This window comes from Dunckerocampus dactyliophorus, chromosome 15 (genome assembly GCF_027744805.1).
Source record: "Dunckerocampus dactyliophorus isolate RoL2022-P2 chromosome 15, RoL_Ddac_1.1, whole genome shotgun sequence".
Lineage (NCBI taxonomy): Eukaryota > Metazoa > Chordata > Actinopteri > Syngnathiformes > Syngnathidae > Dunckerocampus > Dunckerocampus dactyliophorus.
The window spans coordinates 1718184-1737461 of NC_072833.1; the positions used below are offsets into that span (position 1 = coordinate 1718184).

The window sequence follows — 19278 nt, forward strand, 5'->3', positions numbered from 1 at the left end:
GGGAAAGAAAATGAACAAAAAGATGAGAAATAAATGAGAACGATAATGGAATTGACCACAAAAAATGAGAAATGAAAATGAGAAATTACATTTGAGTAAAGAATGTGGGAAATGAGAAATTAAATGAGTACAACAACCAAAATAAACAACATAAATGAGAAGTAAAAAATGAGAAATGAAACCGGGAAATGAGAAAAAAAGTACACAAGAAATGAGAAATGAAAACAAGGAATAAGAAATGAAAGTAGGAAATGGGAAAGAGAATGAACAAAAACATGAGAAATGAATGAGAACGACACAAAAAAAGAGAAATGAAAGTGGGAAATGAGAAATTAAATAAGAAAAAAATGAAAATAAATATTCAAAAATGAGAAATGAAAACAGGAAATATAGGATTATAGGATTATACCACTGCTCCGCCCAGGCTTAGTGTAACGAACCAATAGGAGGAGGGTGTTGGCACACCAATTCCGCCCACTCTTACTGTATTTAAGGCCTAAGCTACCAGCACTTATTAGTTTGCTGACGAAGCTCTTCGGATGAGGAGCGAAACGTCCGACACCTTCTACACAGAAGTACAGATGACGTCTCAAGAAGCCTTTTCCTCGATGGACAACTCCTGTACGACTGAGAGCCTACACAGACGCAAGGAAATGACAAATGAAAATTGAGAAATGAAACAGTTTAAATGAAAGTGGGAAATGAGAAAGGAAAGCAAAAATAAGAAATGACGGAATAAAATGAGATTCATTTTTGAAACGAGTGAGATTAAATGTGGAAACAAGCGTTATACTGTAGGTGGTATTTGTATTGGAATTCTTCCGTGAAAATAAAACATCAATGCAGGAGTGCAGCTGCCATTGTTGTCAAGGCCAAACTGGCAGAAGTAGTGGTGCATAAACACGCCGATAAACTGAAGAGAAGGGAAGAGAAGTAAGCCTTTCAACTTAAAGCATTTCATCCGGCATTGTGTGCCAGGGCGGGCGCACGTTGAAGAGCAGATCTGCCATGTTTCACTGTGAGTTTTATCAGAGTAATTGTCAGTTCCTTTCCAGAGCGAGAGCTACCTTGTGTTTACACTGGTGAACACCCAATCCCCATTAGAGCGCCTTTAAATGAAGCCCTGATAAGACCAAGGGAGGCCACTGGCGATGGCAAACATTTGCTACTTGTGGGTCACTGCCATCCAATCAAGAAGGCAAACACGGTGCTCCTGTGTGTGAGGGGGGGGTGGATGGCATAGAAGAGATAACGGCTTCCCTGTCTATCATTACCCTCTAAATGTATGTTCTGCATATACGTGCACGGACTTGCTGGTTAATGAACTTCCTATTGAGCCACTGTCATATAACACCAACGAGTGGAGATACGCCCTCGCTTCCTGTCATTGGTTTGATACAAATCTCCATCCCTCTTAATGAATCACACCAATCGGGTCCGGCCTGATTTCTCCAGGGGTGTCTCGTAATGGCATTAATTGACTTCCTGTGATTGTATTTAGGGTGGATATCCCCTGCGGCCAACTTATCAGATCATTAGCACATAAAGAAGTCAGCAGGTTAGACACCAAAAGTGGATAAAAGCAGATTTAGGTTCCCATTGTGCACCATACACTAGATTAAAGCATGCATGCACACGCACAAAAACACACAGATTTCCTATGCTGCTTTGACTGAAGCGAGGGTGGCATCGCAGCATGGGGGCGCCATTAGCGGGTACAAATGGGCATAAGGCTCATGGGCGCAAAACATTGTTGCTCACACCTCCTCTTTTGCCGTGTGCACACTAAAAGATTAACTTTTATGGTGTACATGCATGCAAGCACCTCAATAAACATCTCATAGGACACCAACAACTTTTCTTGTATAGTGGGAAGATGGAGGAATATGAGAGAAGAAGGGTCTGCTGCAGGGGTGGCATGCATGATGAATGATTCATGAGCGAGTAACAGAGAGGAGGAGGGGGAGGAGGAGAGTTATTAATTATTTTGCTGCCTCTGGTAGCGAGGAGTAGCATCTGAGCACATGTCCAGAAGGTTGAGAAAGTATGGAAGGCATGCTTTACACATGCTTTCAAAAAAAAAGTAAAGTAAAAGATCATCTTCTCCTGTTGCACACACGCCTTCAGGGCTGTCTCGACTGTGAATAGCAATGAGCTTTATTAGACTTATCATTTAGAATGGACAGTTGAAGGAAAATACCACAGTCAAGGTTCCTAAATCCTTGTTGTCAAAGAAGGCTGCGGGATAGATTAGAGGGCTACGGCTGCACAAACGAATGGTTTTCATGGCCCCCACGTCTATCAACACACATACTGTAAATATGATGGAAAACTAGAAAAGCACTCCGTAGTTCACTCCATAGTGTGATTTACACCATAAATATCAGTCCTACATTTATTTGATCTACATATTTAGATTCGTTGAGCATGAAAACATCAGCAATTGGATTCATCATGTTATCAGCATTAGTTCAGTAGTTATTCACAAAAATGGCATTTTCCGCAACGGTGGTGTTCTTCTGGAACTAGCGCCATAGCTTTTGAAGATACAACACCCTCCAGATTCTACAGTTTCTTCGCTAATGCTGTTTGTTGCATGTTTAGAGCTTCATTTGTTGTCTTTCTACCATGAAAGGTCCCCTTGTTTCATATTCTGGATCATAGGACCTTGAATTATTCCATTTTTTTGGAATTCAGTCTTTGATATTTTGTAGAACATGTTGGAAACTTGTCCTGTATTTTTTTCCCCAAGTCTTCTCACCATTTTTTGTGGGGTTCTATTCACAGATGCCAAAAATGGTCCTATCTCACAATGTTAAAGAATCTTTTAAAACAGGGGCCTCAAGCTCAATTTCACTGGGCGGCAGTGAAGGTAGAGTCTGGGTGAGGCTGGGCCACATTGAGTATTGGGAGTAGGGCTGGGAATCTCAGGGTACCTCACGATACGATACAATTCACAATACATCCACGTGATAACACCACTGTTAGTTCAGTGTTGGTGTAAAATTTGCCGCAAATTTGAGACCCCTGCTTTAAAACATTCTTGGATCCAGACGGTGATCCAGATCACCCCCAAAATGTAATCAGTTCTTCCATATCCCATTTCTGACAATTCTTGAACATTTCATCCAAATCCATTCAGGACTTTTCAACTTATTTTGAACACAAACAAACAGATAAACGCTGCCAAAAACATAACCTCCGCGCTGCGCTTGCGCTTTGTGCTGCGTTTGGTGGAGGTAACAACAAGTTCATAAGGTTTCATGACTTCCTGGTTGCAAAACACACCATCACCATATTCCCCATCAAACATCATATTTTTTAAATGTATTTATGTACTATTATGAGAATGTAGGGCCGCACGGTGGCCTAGTGGTTAGCATGTTGGCCACACAGTCAGGAGATCCCAGATCGGGAAGATTTGAGTTTGAATCTCCGTTGGGCATCTCTGTGTGGAATATTTCTATTTCTATTTTGGGATCATGCTCCAAAATCTAAAAATAATAATCACAAATAAAAATCTAAAATAAAATAGTAAAATATACTGCAACAACAATATACTGTATTAATTTTGTGGGACACACGGTGGCCTATTGGTTAGCATGTTTCCCACACAGTGAGTGTGTTCGCATTTGCGTTTGTCTATATGTGCCCTGCGGTACCCCGCCTCTCGCCCAAAATCATCTGGAATAGTCCAGTGATGTTCCTTTGGTCTATCAATCATACATTCTAAACAAATTTTTTTTACAGACCACAGTTGTTGAGTGCTTTCAGAAGGGGAAGTGAACAAGCAACGAGCAGCGAGAGATACGTGCTTTCATGGCAGACTCTCCAGAAGTTTTTTCATTAGATTTGTCAATAGCCCCTTTTTTTGAAAAAGCAGGTCTAAGTGGGTCTGATTACACGCTAAATTGGCAACGGTGATCCCTCCAAATGCCGCACCTGGTATAAGATGGGCGAACAGGTAGCAGCAAATCTGTTTGCTGTGGGACGCCACAAATAAATGAGTGTGCATAATAATTTCAGAATAATAAGAATGCATTTGGTTTGCTGAGATTGTTGGGTAAATACTGTATTGTCAAACTGGATTAGATGTGCAGCGCTCTGACAAGATGGGTGATAAGAACAATCCACCTTCTCGGCGAGTCGTCATTGACAGCCAAAGTCACGCAAACACAGCGTGTTAGGATTCTGCAGCATGTTTGACTAAAACAAAACAAGAAATGCTCTCAGGTTGAGAGCTAAACGACAGAGACTGAAGGAGGAAAAGGTGTTTAGGGAAAAAAAAGAGGGAGAGGAAAATGAGTTGTTCATACCTGACTGCTTCTGTAATATAAAATCCAATTTGGAGAAGCATGGACGTGAGGGCGGGCGGGATGAGATAAGGTGGAGTCCTTCCCCCCCCCCCGCGGTAGCCTCGTCCCGTCACACACACGCACGCACAAGCACACACCGCCGTCAACACACATGTGCTCCTTCATCAGCTCGGCAAACACTAAATAATGAACAATGCACAGGCTGTCCCAGCATGATAAGTAAGTGCCCTTCGCCTCCGCACGTGCACACACGCACACACACACAAGAATTAATGACAATTACTTTGTCTTGTCCTGAATTCTTATCTTGGAGTAGGATGGGAACACTTTAAAAAGATACACACACACACACACACACACACACACACACACACACACACACACACACACACACAGGTGCCTGATTTTGATGCGAGAATGGTGATGCAAAAGTGATGACGGAGCTGGTGAAAATGAAAATGGTTTTAAGGGTTCAGATTAGCTCCAGAGAGAGGATAATGAGAGAATGTGTGTGTGTGTGTGTGTGTGTGTGTGTGTGTGTGTGTGCGTGCGTAGAGCGAGAAAGAGCTCTTTGACAACTCCAGTGAAGAAGGTAATGAGTGTGTGTGTGATAATACACTTAAACCAAAACTTAATGAAGCGCAGGTAAGAGGTGTTGCGGCACAAGCTGCGGTCGAGGATGAGAGAACTTCATAAATCAACACCCCCCACTACCTCCACCACGCTGCTGCCTAAATGGGCTGTGGTAGGAATTAAAACATTAAAAGTGTGTGGAGTTTGCATGTTCTCCCTGTGTGTGCCTGGGTTTTCTCCGGGTACCCCGGTTTCCTCCCACATTCCAAATGTGAGAGTGAATGGTTGTTTGTCTGAACGTGCCCTGCGATTGGCTGGCGACCAGTCCAGGGTGTACCCGGCCTCTCACCCAAGTCCGATGGGATAGGCTCCAGCATGTGACCCCAGTGAGGAGAAGCGGCATAGAAAATGGATGGATGTGAAAGCACCACATATCCGTCATGAAATGAAGCAGCTCATCTGTAATCGATAGCAACAAAGACGAGGCTTGCTTGTTCACATCAGCAAATCCTGTCGCAGAGGCACATTCCAAACGGCGGCTCCCAGCGTGTGGAGTTCACAAACAAGAATTGGGAGACTGTTCAAGGCGCCACAGGAGCTTACAGCAGCTGTGAGTGCGCTAACGTAAAAAAAAAGAAAGTCAAGTCTGTGCTATCAGCCGGCAACAGGCGGCAGCGGCCTGAGGCTCTTTTCACGGCGGCAGGTGACTTTCACTGACAAATCTCACGTCTGTGCTGCACAGATTCCACAGGAGTGAAAAAAAATATCACCATCTCTCAAAGGTGACATTTGCCTACCACCACCCCTCTGGGCAGCACTTATCGCTCCCCTAATAACGACTGCAATAGAATCAATGAATCGCAAAAGAGATGAAGATCATACTCACCAGAGCCATGATGCAGGCTGGCAAAGAAAGTCTTGAGGCGGCTGGCGAGCCACTCCATGCTCTCGTGGAGGTTGGCCAGGGCCTTGAGGTCGCTGACGTCACGCAGGATCTCGTTCTGGGGGATGAGCTTGTCTCCGAGGTTGCCCGTCAGCACCTCCGACTCCTTGGCGAACGCAGCCCTACATGATGGGAGATAAGAGAATGACATTACAACACACATCGATGAAACAATTGTGTGGATGCAATATGCGTACGGTTGCCGCTCGCTATGTCACGGTTCGAATATCGCTCCCTCACTACATTGCGTTTTTTCAAAAATGAATTAATAAATCATCACTGTTTTGTGGTTAACTGTGGCCTATCATTAGTCCAAACATATTGCAAGACCAGTTATCAAGTATTGTGGTCACTTAGGCATCACTAATGTTAGAGACATGACGTTAGATTACGTTATCTTTCACACGGCGTGGAGACTGGCTACTGAGACAGCAGAGCTGAGCCGACATGCCATGGCTGAGATCGAGTGGAAAATAGGTTCTCCTCTCATTCCGTGTGGAAGTGGTACGTTTTGGGCTTCTTTTTTCTTTCTTCCCCATTCCGCTTGGAACACTTTAAGTAGGGAATAAGTAAATTGGAGAGGCTAACTAGTTAGCTCGCTAGCCTGCTAGGCGTCTGTTATGTCCTTGCAGCGATCCCGTAGCCTGTGCAATGTGATGTAAAAAAAGAATAACAGGAGTGTAGAAGTGACTATTGTGGCGTTATTTCATGTCTACGGGGCTCTAATAATGTTACAACCCATATTTAGAAAGTCAGATACAGGTTTTCCATTTATTAATACTGCATCCTACATGCCGTAAATTCACTTCTCAGGGTCTGGAACCAATAGGCCACAATAAAGAAGGGATTACTGTATACCGGGTAAAGTCTTCTTCATCCTCTCTTTTTTGGCGAGTCTGTCTGGGTTGGGCCATGTTTGCCCAGTTTGGGAGGGACTGAAGCAGGCGACTGATGTCCTCATCTTTGGACCAGGAAGCACTGATGGTCAGTTTCTCCTCACACTGGACTATTCCCCTGAGGACACAGTTATTCAGCCAGTGAATCTGGAGTAGGAGCTGGACCTCTTCCCAGAATATACCCAAGAATAATTTCCATTTTCTACTTGGGTGTATAAACTGGCCTAGCCTAAATTTAGCCTAGACCATCATAACCATGGGTATACTCAGGGTGAGGGTATATTCTGGGCATTTAGCGGCCATTTGTCCTACTTTACCTGTAGGCTGTGTTGCAAATCTCCTTGTACTCTTTCAGCTTGTCGCAAACCATTTCCAGGAACTGGTTGGAGTAGGCGCTCAGGTCCTGCATAAGATTCATCAAATCCTGGATGGACTTCTCCACCACCACAGTGCTCTGGAGACAGAAGAAGAAGAAGAAGAAGAAATGGGCTGTGTTACCTGCTTGCCTCAGTTCATTTACACAAAGAGAGCAGGCGCTCCACTGGGAGGCGTAATGATCCATGGCGGGCCCGAGCACTGCACGCACTAAGGCTTCGGCTGTGGCCAAAGGCGGGTACATTTTTATTTTTTTGGCGGGTTGAAAAAAAATGGGCATCCACACTGTGCCGGATTAGTAAATAGTTGCATCCAGATGGGAACGGATCACACCTACGTGTGGCGCTGTCAACAGACACGCAGACGAAACCACGTGACACATCAAACTAAGAAGAAGAAAGCGCATGCACATAAGTCCGTCGTCTTCCGGTTTCCAAGGCTCATCTAGACTTACGACGGAGTGGAATTACTTCTACGAGCCATTTTGGAAGATAAGACAACAAAATATCAGGAGAATGTAGACTGGGGTGAGTCATGTCCGTTGAAATATTCAGATATTATGTTGGCTTGTCATCAAAACTCACTTCTGGTCACGTGACGGCGACGGGTCGGTGACGTCATTGTTTCTGAAAAACAACGGTTCGGCTGTCCACAGGAAAACGATAAGCCGGCGTTTTCAGATTTTCCCACTCTGGATGCCGTTTCCAATAAATACCGTTTCAGGGCACCCAGAACGCTGTTTCCGTGGGGGTGAGAGGCTGAAATGATAAAATACTTTGCCGTTTTCACCTGAAAACTTTTCCGCGTGTATAGCCCCTTACTCTCTCTGCAGCAGGGAAGGGGGTAGAAGGACACATGGCCTGCGGGATGGAAGGGAGGCGATAACAACTACAAAACATGGCACTTTTAGCACTGCTGAGGCTGCAAGGACTGCAAAAATAAAACAAAGATGTCATTTCAGCATCAATAGATTCGCTTTTTGCTTATTTTCTTTGAACAAATATTAAAATGTAGTTATTTATTTTTTCCCCTGTTCCTTTGTTAGTAATTAATGCATAAATCTTACTGACAAATTTCAGTCGCATGTTGAACATGTGAGTGTGTGTTAAGGTTTACTAGTTGGCGCCAGATGAGGATTGTCTGGCTTCCCGAGTGAGTGGCTGTGGCAATAATGCATCACAAGTACATATTTCCAATATCACGGGAACAAGATGAGGGGTTCATTATGCAAAACTGAGCAAATGATTGAGAAATGATCCAGAAAAAACAACCGTTGACGGTGGTCCAAGCTGCTGAATGGACAAGAGTAAACAATAGAATGCCCATCTACTGCTTCTCTTCACGCTGGGCCCCCTTGTCTAACTCTGCTCATTTAACACAGCCATTTGTCTTGGCCACCAGAAATCATTAAAAAGTAATCAGCGAAGCGATTGGGGAAGTTTTTTTTTTTTTTCCAAGGTCTACTCTATGTTAGTTGACCATTACATCGGAGAGAACGTGCACTGTCCACATTTCTCTCTCTCGTTCTTAATGATTCATGCTTAAAGGTCAACACACTGTGCTGTGGAGTGAAAAACACCCGTATTGCACTCGGGTGTTGCCGCAATAAGCCTGGAAACCAAGCCCGGCTCACTCTTTTAGAACACCGCCGCCACAGAGGAATACCCGACTTTGCAAATGGATGGTGGCTGTTTGATGGCATGTCATTAAGAGCGAAATAGCACCCGGAGATGCACAGCTGACATCCCGGTGGGGAGAAAAAGGGATTAGAATGCGTCAAGCTGCTGCTAAAAGTGGTTGTTTCCTTTAGTGGAGTGAGTTAAAACACACACACAAAGTGGGAATCACATTAATGTGCTAAAACGATGCACTTTGGTGTAGAAAGAGAATGGGCTTTTGTGTGTTTGTGTGTGTGGTGCGGAATGGATGCCAACCCCTCCTCATGAAAGGGCGATGGGGTGCTCCTCAAGGTCGCAGTGTTTTAACCCAAACTGTGACCCTCCCAAACTGCTCGACACCACACCACCCCGACCCCAGAAGGCTGCCAAAATAATGCACATGACACAAGATGATCTCCCCCTTCTGGCGCACACACACAGCTCGTCCCTCTCGTGGGTGAAGGCGAGGCAGGAAGGGGCCAGTGCGGGAGACCTGACACATCATTCATCAAAGTCAGACGAAGAGTCACACATGGAAGACTCGCTCTCTCTTAGCGACACACGCCTGACGGCTCGCATGTTTGTAACACATGACTACACAACTCAGTGGGCGTCCTGTCAAGAGCAAAGTTCCACATTGAGACAACAAATAGGCACAATATGCGTGTTAGGATTAATACAAGTGATCTAGAATGGCGAGGCTAAACAATCCCAACTGTGGGGTGCCGGGGGTTAATTTCCCACTCCGGTCTTGGGGTGTGCACTATAATGTCACTAATGAGTGACATTCGACATTCCCCACTGGGGCTGCTGAAAAAACATCCCAGGCTATGACTATAAATGTGGAGACATGACAGCAAAAATCAACCTAAATCATGACAGCATTGAATGCATTGCTGCCATTCCCATCCAATGACTTGTGTAAGACTGGATTTTGGGCGCTGACCGCTACCAAAACAAGACTCTGCAGCAAAATGTCACTCAAGCACATCAAACCTATCATGGAAAACAAACTCCAGGCTCGCATTAATGGTGAGTCAGTATTCATTTTGTGTGCTGTACAGTGTTTTCGTTTGATATTTCTTTTATACATTGCATTACATTACTGTGAGGTCTGGAACGCACCCCTCTCAATGGTATAAAAGCAGGGCACTCAAACTCAACTCAACCGGGGCCGCTAGAGGTAGAGTCAGGGTGAGGCTGAGCCGCATCGAGTATCCCACAAGCAGAGTGGAACCTTGGTTAGCGTCATTAATTCATTCCAGAAGGTCCTAAAACGTACCAAAAAAAATAAAGTACAACTAAACCAATTAGGGGTGTCTGAGAATAGTCGACTATTTGACCGTTCGAAGGAGTCTGCTTCGACTACCAATCTTGCTGTCCAATCAAGATTGCACCATTACAAATATACAGTATAGGAGCCACTCACGGCTGCGTACATTTTTTTTTTTTTTACCAAGAATGTCTTTATTTTTGTTATAAATAGCCTATTTTGATAGAAAAACGGCCTAATTGGAGTTCATAAAGAATTGAATAACGTGTGTTGAACAGAAGACCTACACTTACCCCATGTTAATAAAATCCCCCGCTTCAGTGGCACAATCCACAGGAGCTGAGGTGAGCGCTACCTTTGAACGCTGGAAAGACCGTCAACATCAGCGGCCTTTTTCGCTCACGAGGGCTACTAAAACCAAAAAATCGTCCCAAGTGTGGAAGTATTTTGAAAAGGTTAAAGATGACTCCATTGAGAAAAGTGCAACTTGTGTCAGCAAGTTGTCAAGTTGGGGGCCACAACTTTCGGGCCACTGCTATAAAGTGTGTGCCATACCGAGGATCTGGTGGGTCATTGCTGCAAGCGGACTGAAACCGTAAATTTCCCAATGTACACCTCATGCAATGTTTGCGCAGTGCTACAATCATTATGTAAACATGCCAACTAACTACAATACCGGCATAACCTCTCGCATTGCACTTCACAAGTGCGGAGAGGCGCATCGCCGGCGGGCAGACGAGATTGAGTTCATAAGGAAACAATGTCTCTTTCGTCGGGCGGGCCTTCCGACGCGCCGTTGCGTAAGTGTTCTAATTGAAAGATGAGGAGCAATATCACACTTGGCTGCTTGCAGATGGGCTGCCATATTATTACACTTTCCTGCCATTCTCACTCAAAACACACTTACACATGCAAAATGAAATATGGCGTTCTGGCATTAAAACAATCCAAGGAGTTAAGATGTGCAATCTGAGTCCTCGCAGTTGACTAAAAAAAAAAAGCCATTATACTAATTATCTCTTTGTTGGCTTATGTGTTCATTATTGTAATGGATGGGGAGCAAAACATGTAGAAAGCCACGATGCATTCATTGCCACATCTCATTAAGCAAATGTCAAAAAAAAGAATGTATCTTAGTTGAGGAAAGTTCAAGGATACATTCAAGCACTTTTCAGATTAATTTCCAAGCTTTTCCAGTGCATCACAGCCGCACATCAAATTATTATTTTGACTTATAACTAGGGCTGGCAAATGATTAACAATTTCAATCAAATTAATCACAGTTTTCAGATGAGTTAATCACAATTAACACTATTTGCAACCATGTGTGAAATATGCCCGTTGTTAGTGTATTTGATGTACAGAAAGACAATTGACAGGACACAATGATATATATATATATATATACAGTGTATATTTGTATGTATGAACATCTCCAAATCTGAGTCCAAAGTTTGCTCAGAGGATGACTAGAGGCGTGTTTGTGAGTTGGTGTTGGAATTGCTGTTGATGTGTTCAGGTTCTAAAAGAGCGTCAGACTCTGTGTGACCGTGTGGGGACGCTACACGATGCTTCCGTCTGGCGTCATAACAGAGAGGCGTCTTGTCACGATATGTGTGCGATTATTACGCTAAAAATGTTAACATGATTAATGAAACATTTTGTTCGCACCGTTAACGCGCTATTTTTGACAGCCCTATTTATAACATCAGAAGTGACGCTATAAAAAAAAAAAAGTGTACTTTATCAGCCCAAACCTTCCATCCTGCTAAACCAAAGGGCATGTTTGTCGTTGTGGCTGACATTTGGAGCCCTCCCCTCTCTCCTGCACACCCACTTCCAGAGGCAAAAGATGAGTACTTGCTGCACACAGACCTCCTCCCCCAAGGCTGCAGTTTTTGACATTTGGAAGTCACTGTGTTTTCACTGCAAACATAGATGAGCACCATTATAGTTGAATAATGTGCACATTATGACCAAGTGCAGCTTTTTGTGTAGGTGAGGGGAAGAACATCTGCCTGGAGTGCACATGTGTTTGCTGGGAGATAACCGGGCCAAGGCAGGTGCCGCCCACTGCTACCCCTCAAGCACTGACGAAAAGAAATACACTCTTGGGGGAGAGGAGGAGAGTGACTTCAGTGGGAATAAAAGTCTTGAAGTTACAGGCCACGGTGCTTATCAAGGCAGACTAAATAGGCTGTTTGAATGTTATTTTCATGCTAGCAGTGCACAGACTGCACTAACAACACCCCTGCCCTGCTGTTTACTTCACTCAACAGCACAGGTGGGTGTCAGGCAATGTTTTGCAAGTCCCAAGTCGCGAGTAAAAATGTGCAAGTCCAAGTTACGTCTCATGTCATGACAAGACAAGTCAAGACAAGTTCCACGTCATTAACTAGAAATCTTCAAGTCTTTACAAGCACTGTTTAGTAGGGGCGTAACGATTCGTTTTAATAACAATTTACATTTTACATTCGTATCACGATTCCTGGTTGCCGATACGATTCAAAGACAATATTATCATTTAGAACGATGCAATCCAAAACGACTCAATAACTTTAGATCGAAATATTTTCAGAAAATACTTGAGTAATTCTGAGTAATCAGTAAAGTCATAACTTTTTTGCTTTGACTTGACTTTTGAAGGAACAGTACGTGAGTAAATGTTTTTGCGAACCCCACCTCTGCATTTTCTTTGCGTTCTAAAGGTATAAAAACAGATAAAGAGACAGCTCAGTAATGCAGAGACTTTGCCATGATTTTCGGGGAAGAAATGTTCAATGGGTTTGTGTCCAAGAAAGCCAGGATCTTTGAAGAATGCAAGAACATGTACCACAGTGACCGTACAGATGCACTCATAGCTCAGGGTGGCAAGTTGACTTTTTCTTTGAAAGTTATTTGGATACATTTCTGATATACGTTTCTTTCCCCTCGGCTGGGATAGTGACATGCCAAGTGTGTTGTTTTAGTTCACATGCTTACACCTCTTGCGCAAAAAAACGTAGAAGACGTAGAATTGCGTCTTTGGGATCTGGCCTTGGGGTTCATGAAAACATATCAATACGTCTTTGGTATTGAATGAGTTAAATGTTCATTTCTCCATGACATGTGTCATGTTTGTGGCATTGTCTTTTCAATGTCAAACTGTGCATGTTAAAAAGCCCTTTACTGCCCCATGAGTGAGTAAAGTAAAAAAAATTTTAAAAAAGTAAAAAAAAATGAAAATAAATCTCCTCTCTCCCCTTGGCAAAACTAGGTAAAGTGGTCTTAAATGTTCATTTGTCCATTCCTTTGTCTTCTGTAGTCATTTTTGCATCATTTTCTGCATGTAAAACTATAATTACTGTCTATAAAACGTGTTTCTTGTACAAATTTTTGGGTGCCTGGAACGGATGAATTGGATTTACATGATTTTCTATGGGAAAATTTGCTTTGGTTAGAGTCGGACCTTCTGGAACGGACTAATGAAGCTAACCAAGGCACCGCTGTACCGTAATCATCTGGATTCTGGGTAGAAAGGTAGCGTCTTTGCATCACATGCTGCAGAAAAGCTTTCAAATTAAATGGAAGCAATTTGCACTCTTTTCATTAATAGCACATGTTCTTGTTGTGTTGCTGAGATTGAAGCACGTTTACGTGTGTATGTGTACAAATCATCCTTTTCACCCTCCCACTCACACTCGAGTCCCAATCACAGGGCACGGCTGATGAAGCTAACAGGTGTATTGTGTTGTGATTGCTGCACCCGCTGGGGGCTTCATAAAACACACACACGCGCAACACCCCTCCCCATTTGTGTATGTCGGCAATCAGCAGGCAGCAATCACACACACACAAATAAGCATTGCCTACACACACCATCACAAACAATAAAGGTCAGTGTCATTACGGGAGGTGGAGGTTCTGGCGTAAAAAGTGAATATGCGACGGAAAAGGTCAACATCATTAGCGGAACGTTGGCAGACTGTGATACAAAGCGTGCTCCATCACACCTTCAATGGTGAGAATGGAAAAATAAAGCAAGTTTGTAGGCATTGCTTGGAAACAAATGGGAGATATCACTGGTGGGCTGATCAGTTGGTTGTGCATACAAACGTTTTTCATAAAATGTTATGAAATTCCACAATTTGAGCTTTCTATTGTATTTGTGTGACGTACTGCTCTGGAGATTCTGCATTTCGACGTCATTTCAAGGCATTTAGGGGTAAAGATTAGGACATATGTTCCAAAAAGGTGGGAGGTCCTCGGGCAAGGAACCCTATTTGGAAACATCACAGGGTGTTTAAAAATGACCAAATGTGCACAATGTGTGATTTGTTACTGAAGACAGACAATCATAGCATGGAATCTTAAAAAAATTAAATGAACCTAATTATTTCACGTGAAAGTAGACGAAGACGGTGTGTGAATGTAGAATGAATGCTGAAGTATCCTACAAAGGTGTTGAAACCTATTCACCGAACCAGCAACCATCGAGCGTGACATGCAACATTGGAGGTCAAATGAATTTCGACCAATAGGGGGCGACATTGAAATGGTCCATTCATTTTCAATGGGTAACATTTCATGGAAAACATTGAATTATGGGAAATGCGTGAGTTTTTTAGAAAAGGTCCTGATAGGTCCTGACAGCCTACATGTCCTGAATGAGTTGAACGCTTTAATGTCGGAATGGTTTGAAGCAGCTCAGAAATGTGCAAGCAGGGAAAAAAATGGCAGAATTTCAAATGTTGGGATGTAAAAATGACCTTGTCAGCATTCACATGTCATTCTAAAATCAATCATCATGATCATTTTTTAATTATTATGATTTGATTATCATTACATTTAATAATAAAAAAACAATGTTGATACAGTCACAATACATGTACAAATATATGATAGTAGTATAGTTCCTGTGGGGTTTACAGGAGGTATGGGTGGTGGTGCTTGGGGGAGGGGGGCTTACAACATGATAAATGGAGCCACTCTGAGGAGCCATCCAACAGAGTACTCGTACTCCTCGCTCGCCTACATTCTTCCTCCATCTAACTCTAATTAAATGAATCAATCAGAGGCGAAGAGAGCAAAGCCGGACAGATAGCATCTCGTCGTTACGAGTGTTGGATTCCTCCAACATCTGATTCAAATAGAAGAAACATAAAAGGAGGGGGGGGGAGTGCTTTTGGCTTATCAGCGGCAGCATGTGAATGGACGTTCACCTCTATGGACGTGAACCTTATCTACTGGTGCTTGTGGTCTATACAAATATAAACATATAGCCAGGACGTGTCAGGCACGTGATCGTATTATTACTGTATGATATACGTACATGCACGATACACACTGGCCCTGTCTGAAAGCACTGGAGGCTTGTGATAGTCAAATCATCCCCCATATCGATATTACTTATTAACCTGGTGCTGCACGGCTATCGTTTAGTGATGTTTACATTCACCTTGACTCCTGTGCAGTTATTCCCACTGGGTCACTTTGGCTCAGACAGACCAGACACAGAGTTCCAATAGCCACTCAACATGATTTATTAAAAAGCCTTTGCAAAACGGAGCCATAAATAATTATACTGAACATATTTATTATTTATTTCATGACTGAATCATGTATTTTATTCTATTTTTATGAATTTGATGCTATTTACTACTAATATATTTCAAGCCTTGTAAGTTTTGATTACCAACACAATATTTAATGAGTGTGTTTGCGGTTTATGGTGGTGGACAACACCGCTAAGAAGATGGCTTCCCAGAGGGCATCCACTGTCTGGAACTCATATCCATTTTTGCAAACTTGCCTTCCCATCCATCCCCATATGTTCTCCATTGGATTTAAATGAGGGGAACACGCAGGATGGTCCAAGAGAGTGAGCTTATTCCTCTGGAAGAAGTCCTTTGTGAAGTGCAGCGTTGTCCTGTTGAAAAAGCCAGTCATGACCACACAGACGAGGGCCTTCAGACATGAGGGATGCCCCCTGAAACATCTCCACATAGCCGGCTGGCGTTTGACGCCCCTGCACAACCTGAAGCTCCATTGTTCCAGTGAAGGATCATGATGGCGCCCCCTCCACTGTGCCGTGTGGAAAAAAATCTCAGGTGGAATCTCCTTGTCATGCCAGTTTCTTCCATCTTTCAATGTCCCATGTTTGGTGCGCTCCTGCAAATCGCAAACGGGCAATTTTGTGGCCTTGAAGGACACGAGGCCTTTTGAGACATTTTTTCTTCTTAAAAGCCTCCTCGTGCAGGTGCCATGTGATGGTTATTGGACTGCACTCGGCACCAGAAAAAACCTTCATTTGGGCCGAGGATGGTCCTGTGTCTTGACGGACAGCCAATCGGATCCTCCGGCTTCCTCCAGTCACATTTTTTGGGTCTTCAACTTGACTATTTTGTTCCAGAACCCTCAGGCTCTTTTAAAGGCTGTCATCCTTTCCTTAATACGGATCAGCTGATGAACAGCCTATTTCACTTTAATACTTGTTTGTAATAAATTGCTGACCCAGTTTTTTTGTGTCTCATTCCCATTTCTTCGTTTTGCATTTTGAAGATATACTGTACTTATAACCTCTTTAAGATCCAACTGTGCAAAATGTAAATTCTTGCAATTCTTGCAATTGTGATCAGGTGTGTATAAACGCTAACTTTCCCACTGGACAGGACCACATGCTAAATGCTAACACCTTCCTGCTCTTGGAGCTACAGCTCACATTAGCGGCGCATGCTTCAGTGGCCGCAGTGAGCAGATGCGTCCATAAAACGTGCTCCCCTATGGTTTCCCATATGTGTCTGCAGCCCGACTCTGTGAGAGTGTGTTTAATGTGCTGAAACTATATTGAGTTCTCCCCCATCAGCACCCTCAGGTTATCATGCCAGCCATGTGTGTGCATATGTGGCGCTCCATGATAACACCTGGCGCACTTGATGGAGAGCTCACACTGTACATACGTGCACACACACAAAAAGTAGACACAAAGACATCTGCTACCTGATTGGAAACCCTTGCGAGTGTTTTACAGCGCAGTTGCCATAATCTTTAATCATGCGCTGCCGTCACAGAAGCGATGGGTGAGGACATTAAGTTCTTGCAAAAAAAATGACTTAAGTTTATTCTTGCTAGATAAAAAAGTGACTATGTTATTACAAAGAAAAGACAACCAAGTGAACAAAAACTACTCCCCCGAGTTGGACAGCAGTAGGTTATACAATATAATACAGTAAAACTATGGATGAAGCTGCCTAAACGGGCTGCGGCAGGAATCAAAACTAAACAAAGCTGGATGAAGATAGCAGTGTAGAACTACGTGTCACTTAACAAGGTGTTGCGTCATTCTGACTTCTTGAACCAAGTGTGGGACGGTAATTTTCTCCAACAAAAAACAGTTTGTTTGTTACCTAAACGGGCTGCAGCAGAAATCCAAACTAAACGAAACTGGATGAAGATAGCCGTGTAAAACTAGGTGTTCCATCGTTGTGACTTCTTGAAGCAAGTGTGGGACAGTGAATTTCTCTAACAAAAAAAAAGTTTAGCTCCTTTGCTGCCTATACGGGCTGCAGCAGAAATCAATACGAAACGAAAATGGATGAAGATAGCAGTTTAGAAATGTTTGGTTATCATTCAACACAGTTATGCTGTATCCTTGATTCCTTGACGCGTGTGGCAATTTTTAACAAACTTAAATGTTAAACTCCTTTTGCTGCCTAAACAGGCTGCGGCAGAAATAAAAAGAAAATCAAAGTGAAAAACAATGACGTTTGTTGTCAGTAACGCTCAGGAGTACTTTCAACACAGACTGGCAGAAAGAGAATGGAGTGCGGTTCCTGTGCCCTGCAAAATTAGCACACGACTGGAGACAAGTCGCACACAGTCAACCACACAATGACTCAGAAATAAAAGAGCATGTGGAAGCATGCCACAGAATTGTGCCAGACACTTTTATCTAGTCAAATTAAAAAACCCTCCAAAAAACAGACTGATAGAGCGTGAATGGAGTCAGGTTCCCAAGCCTGGCAACATTAGTGCATCAATATATTGGCACCCACTCTCATTGTGGTACGTTGGAAGTTTGTTCTCAGCATGAATCAGTACGCAGAAGTTACTTTATTACCTCACTTGTGCATTACAATGTTTTTGAAAGGTTTAGCTCTGAGCCTCAGGCGCCTTTTTGTTTCGACATTAAGCTTTTTTTCTTTACTGAACATTTCCTGTTTGATTGCCTAGAGAAAGTTTCATTTCTCAGTGTAATAAAGATTTCCTTGTGCCAAAATGTAAAAATTAATTTCCCCAATCACCAATCACGGCATTTTGTTCGTCCCTAAGGACAACACGGGAAAGGCTCTCATAATGGAAGACTAGCCGCACACAGGTAAGCAAACAATGACTCTAGAATGAAAAAAAAAAGTAAGTGAAAGCACGCTGCAGAATTGTGCCGAGCTCTTTTATTCAGTCCAATTAAAACCCACCAAAAAAGCCCAAACAAAAGGAGTGCTTTATTGCGCTCCACACTATCAGCAGAAAGGCTCATTAGCCACAGCAGCATAATTAGCAAGATGCTGCACTCCTCTCGTTAAGGAGGGGCCCGAGCCGTAAACAAACCCTGCTGAACTCCAAACACCCACTGCCTCGCGCTAGTGCTGTAATGAACTGATGTTTGCTGCATGGAAGACAACACACACACACTTTCCTACCTCTATTTGACAGTGTCTTTCTTGACTAAACAAACACAATTAAAGTGTATGCACATGCGAAAAAGGCAACTGGACAAAAATGTTAGCAGGCGGATATCCGCATGCCAACATGTCTGACAGCTGGGCTATGGACGGATATTACTGACTGTTCGGATCCGCACTTGGCCACTGTAATCCTCAACCTGCCGCAAGCCTCTTCCATTGCCAGAACTGGAATAAAGCCACCCAGCGCTAGTAGTGTTGCAGTGTTGTTAACATGCTGGTTCCTCACCTGGAGCACCGGCCTCTGGACACCCAGAAGCTTCATGGTATCGGCGCTGGCGAGGATCTTCAATGGGTCGGCTGCCTTGCTCACTGCCTCGATTTCCTTGTTGATCTCCGTTCGCACCTGATAAGGACGATTTGATATTGACATGTGTGTCAAGAAGACAGGAGTCTGTGTGTCACGTCACCGACCTGGTTGAGGAAAAGGTCGTTGATGTAGTATGTCAGGAAGGTGCGGAGTTGGCACTGCTTGACCTGGCCCGCCCCCATGTTCATCTCGATCTCATGGATGAACCTGAGAA

The 19278-nt window shown here is 43.4% G+C and overlaps 1 protein-coding gene across 4 annotated transcripts in view; it reads right to left on the minus strand.

Annotated features, from left to right (window-relative positions):
* Window positions 1-19278, minus strand: part of exoc4 (exocyst complex component 4) — a 98238-nt gene that overhangs the window by 11087 nt on the left and 67873 nt on the right. For all 4 annotated transcript variants that reach the window (XR_008573805.1, XM_054800173.1, XM_054800175.1 and 1 more), the window contains exons 12-16: window positions 19169-19271; window positions 18984-19100; window positions 7046-7182; window positions 6691-6846; window positions 5776-5954 (exon numbers count right to left, since the gene is read on the minus strand). Coding sequence is in view for 3 of the 4 variants with exons in the window: in XM_054800173.1 (XP_054656148.1) it covers window positions 5776-5954; window positions 6691-6846; window positions 7046-7182; window positions 18984-19100; window positions 19169-19271 (692 nt within the window). In the remaining variant the exon portion in view is untranslated. The remainder of the gene's footprint in view (window positions 1-5775; window positions 5955-6690; window positions 6847-7045; window positions 7183-18983; window positions 19101-19168; window positions 19272-19278) is intronic.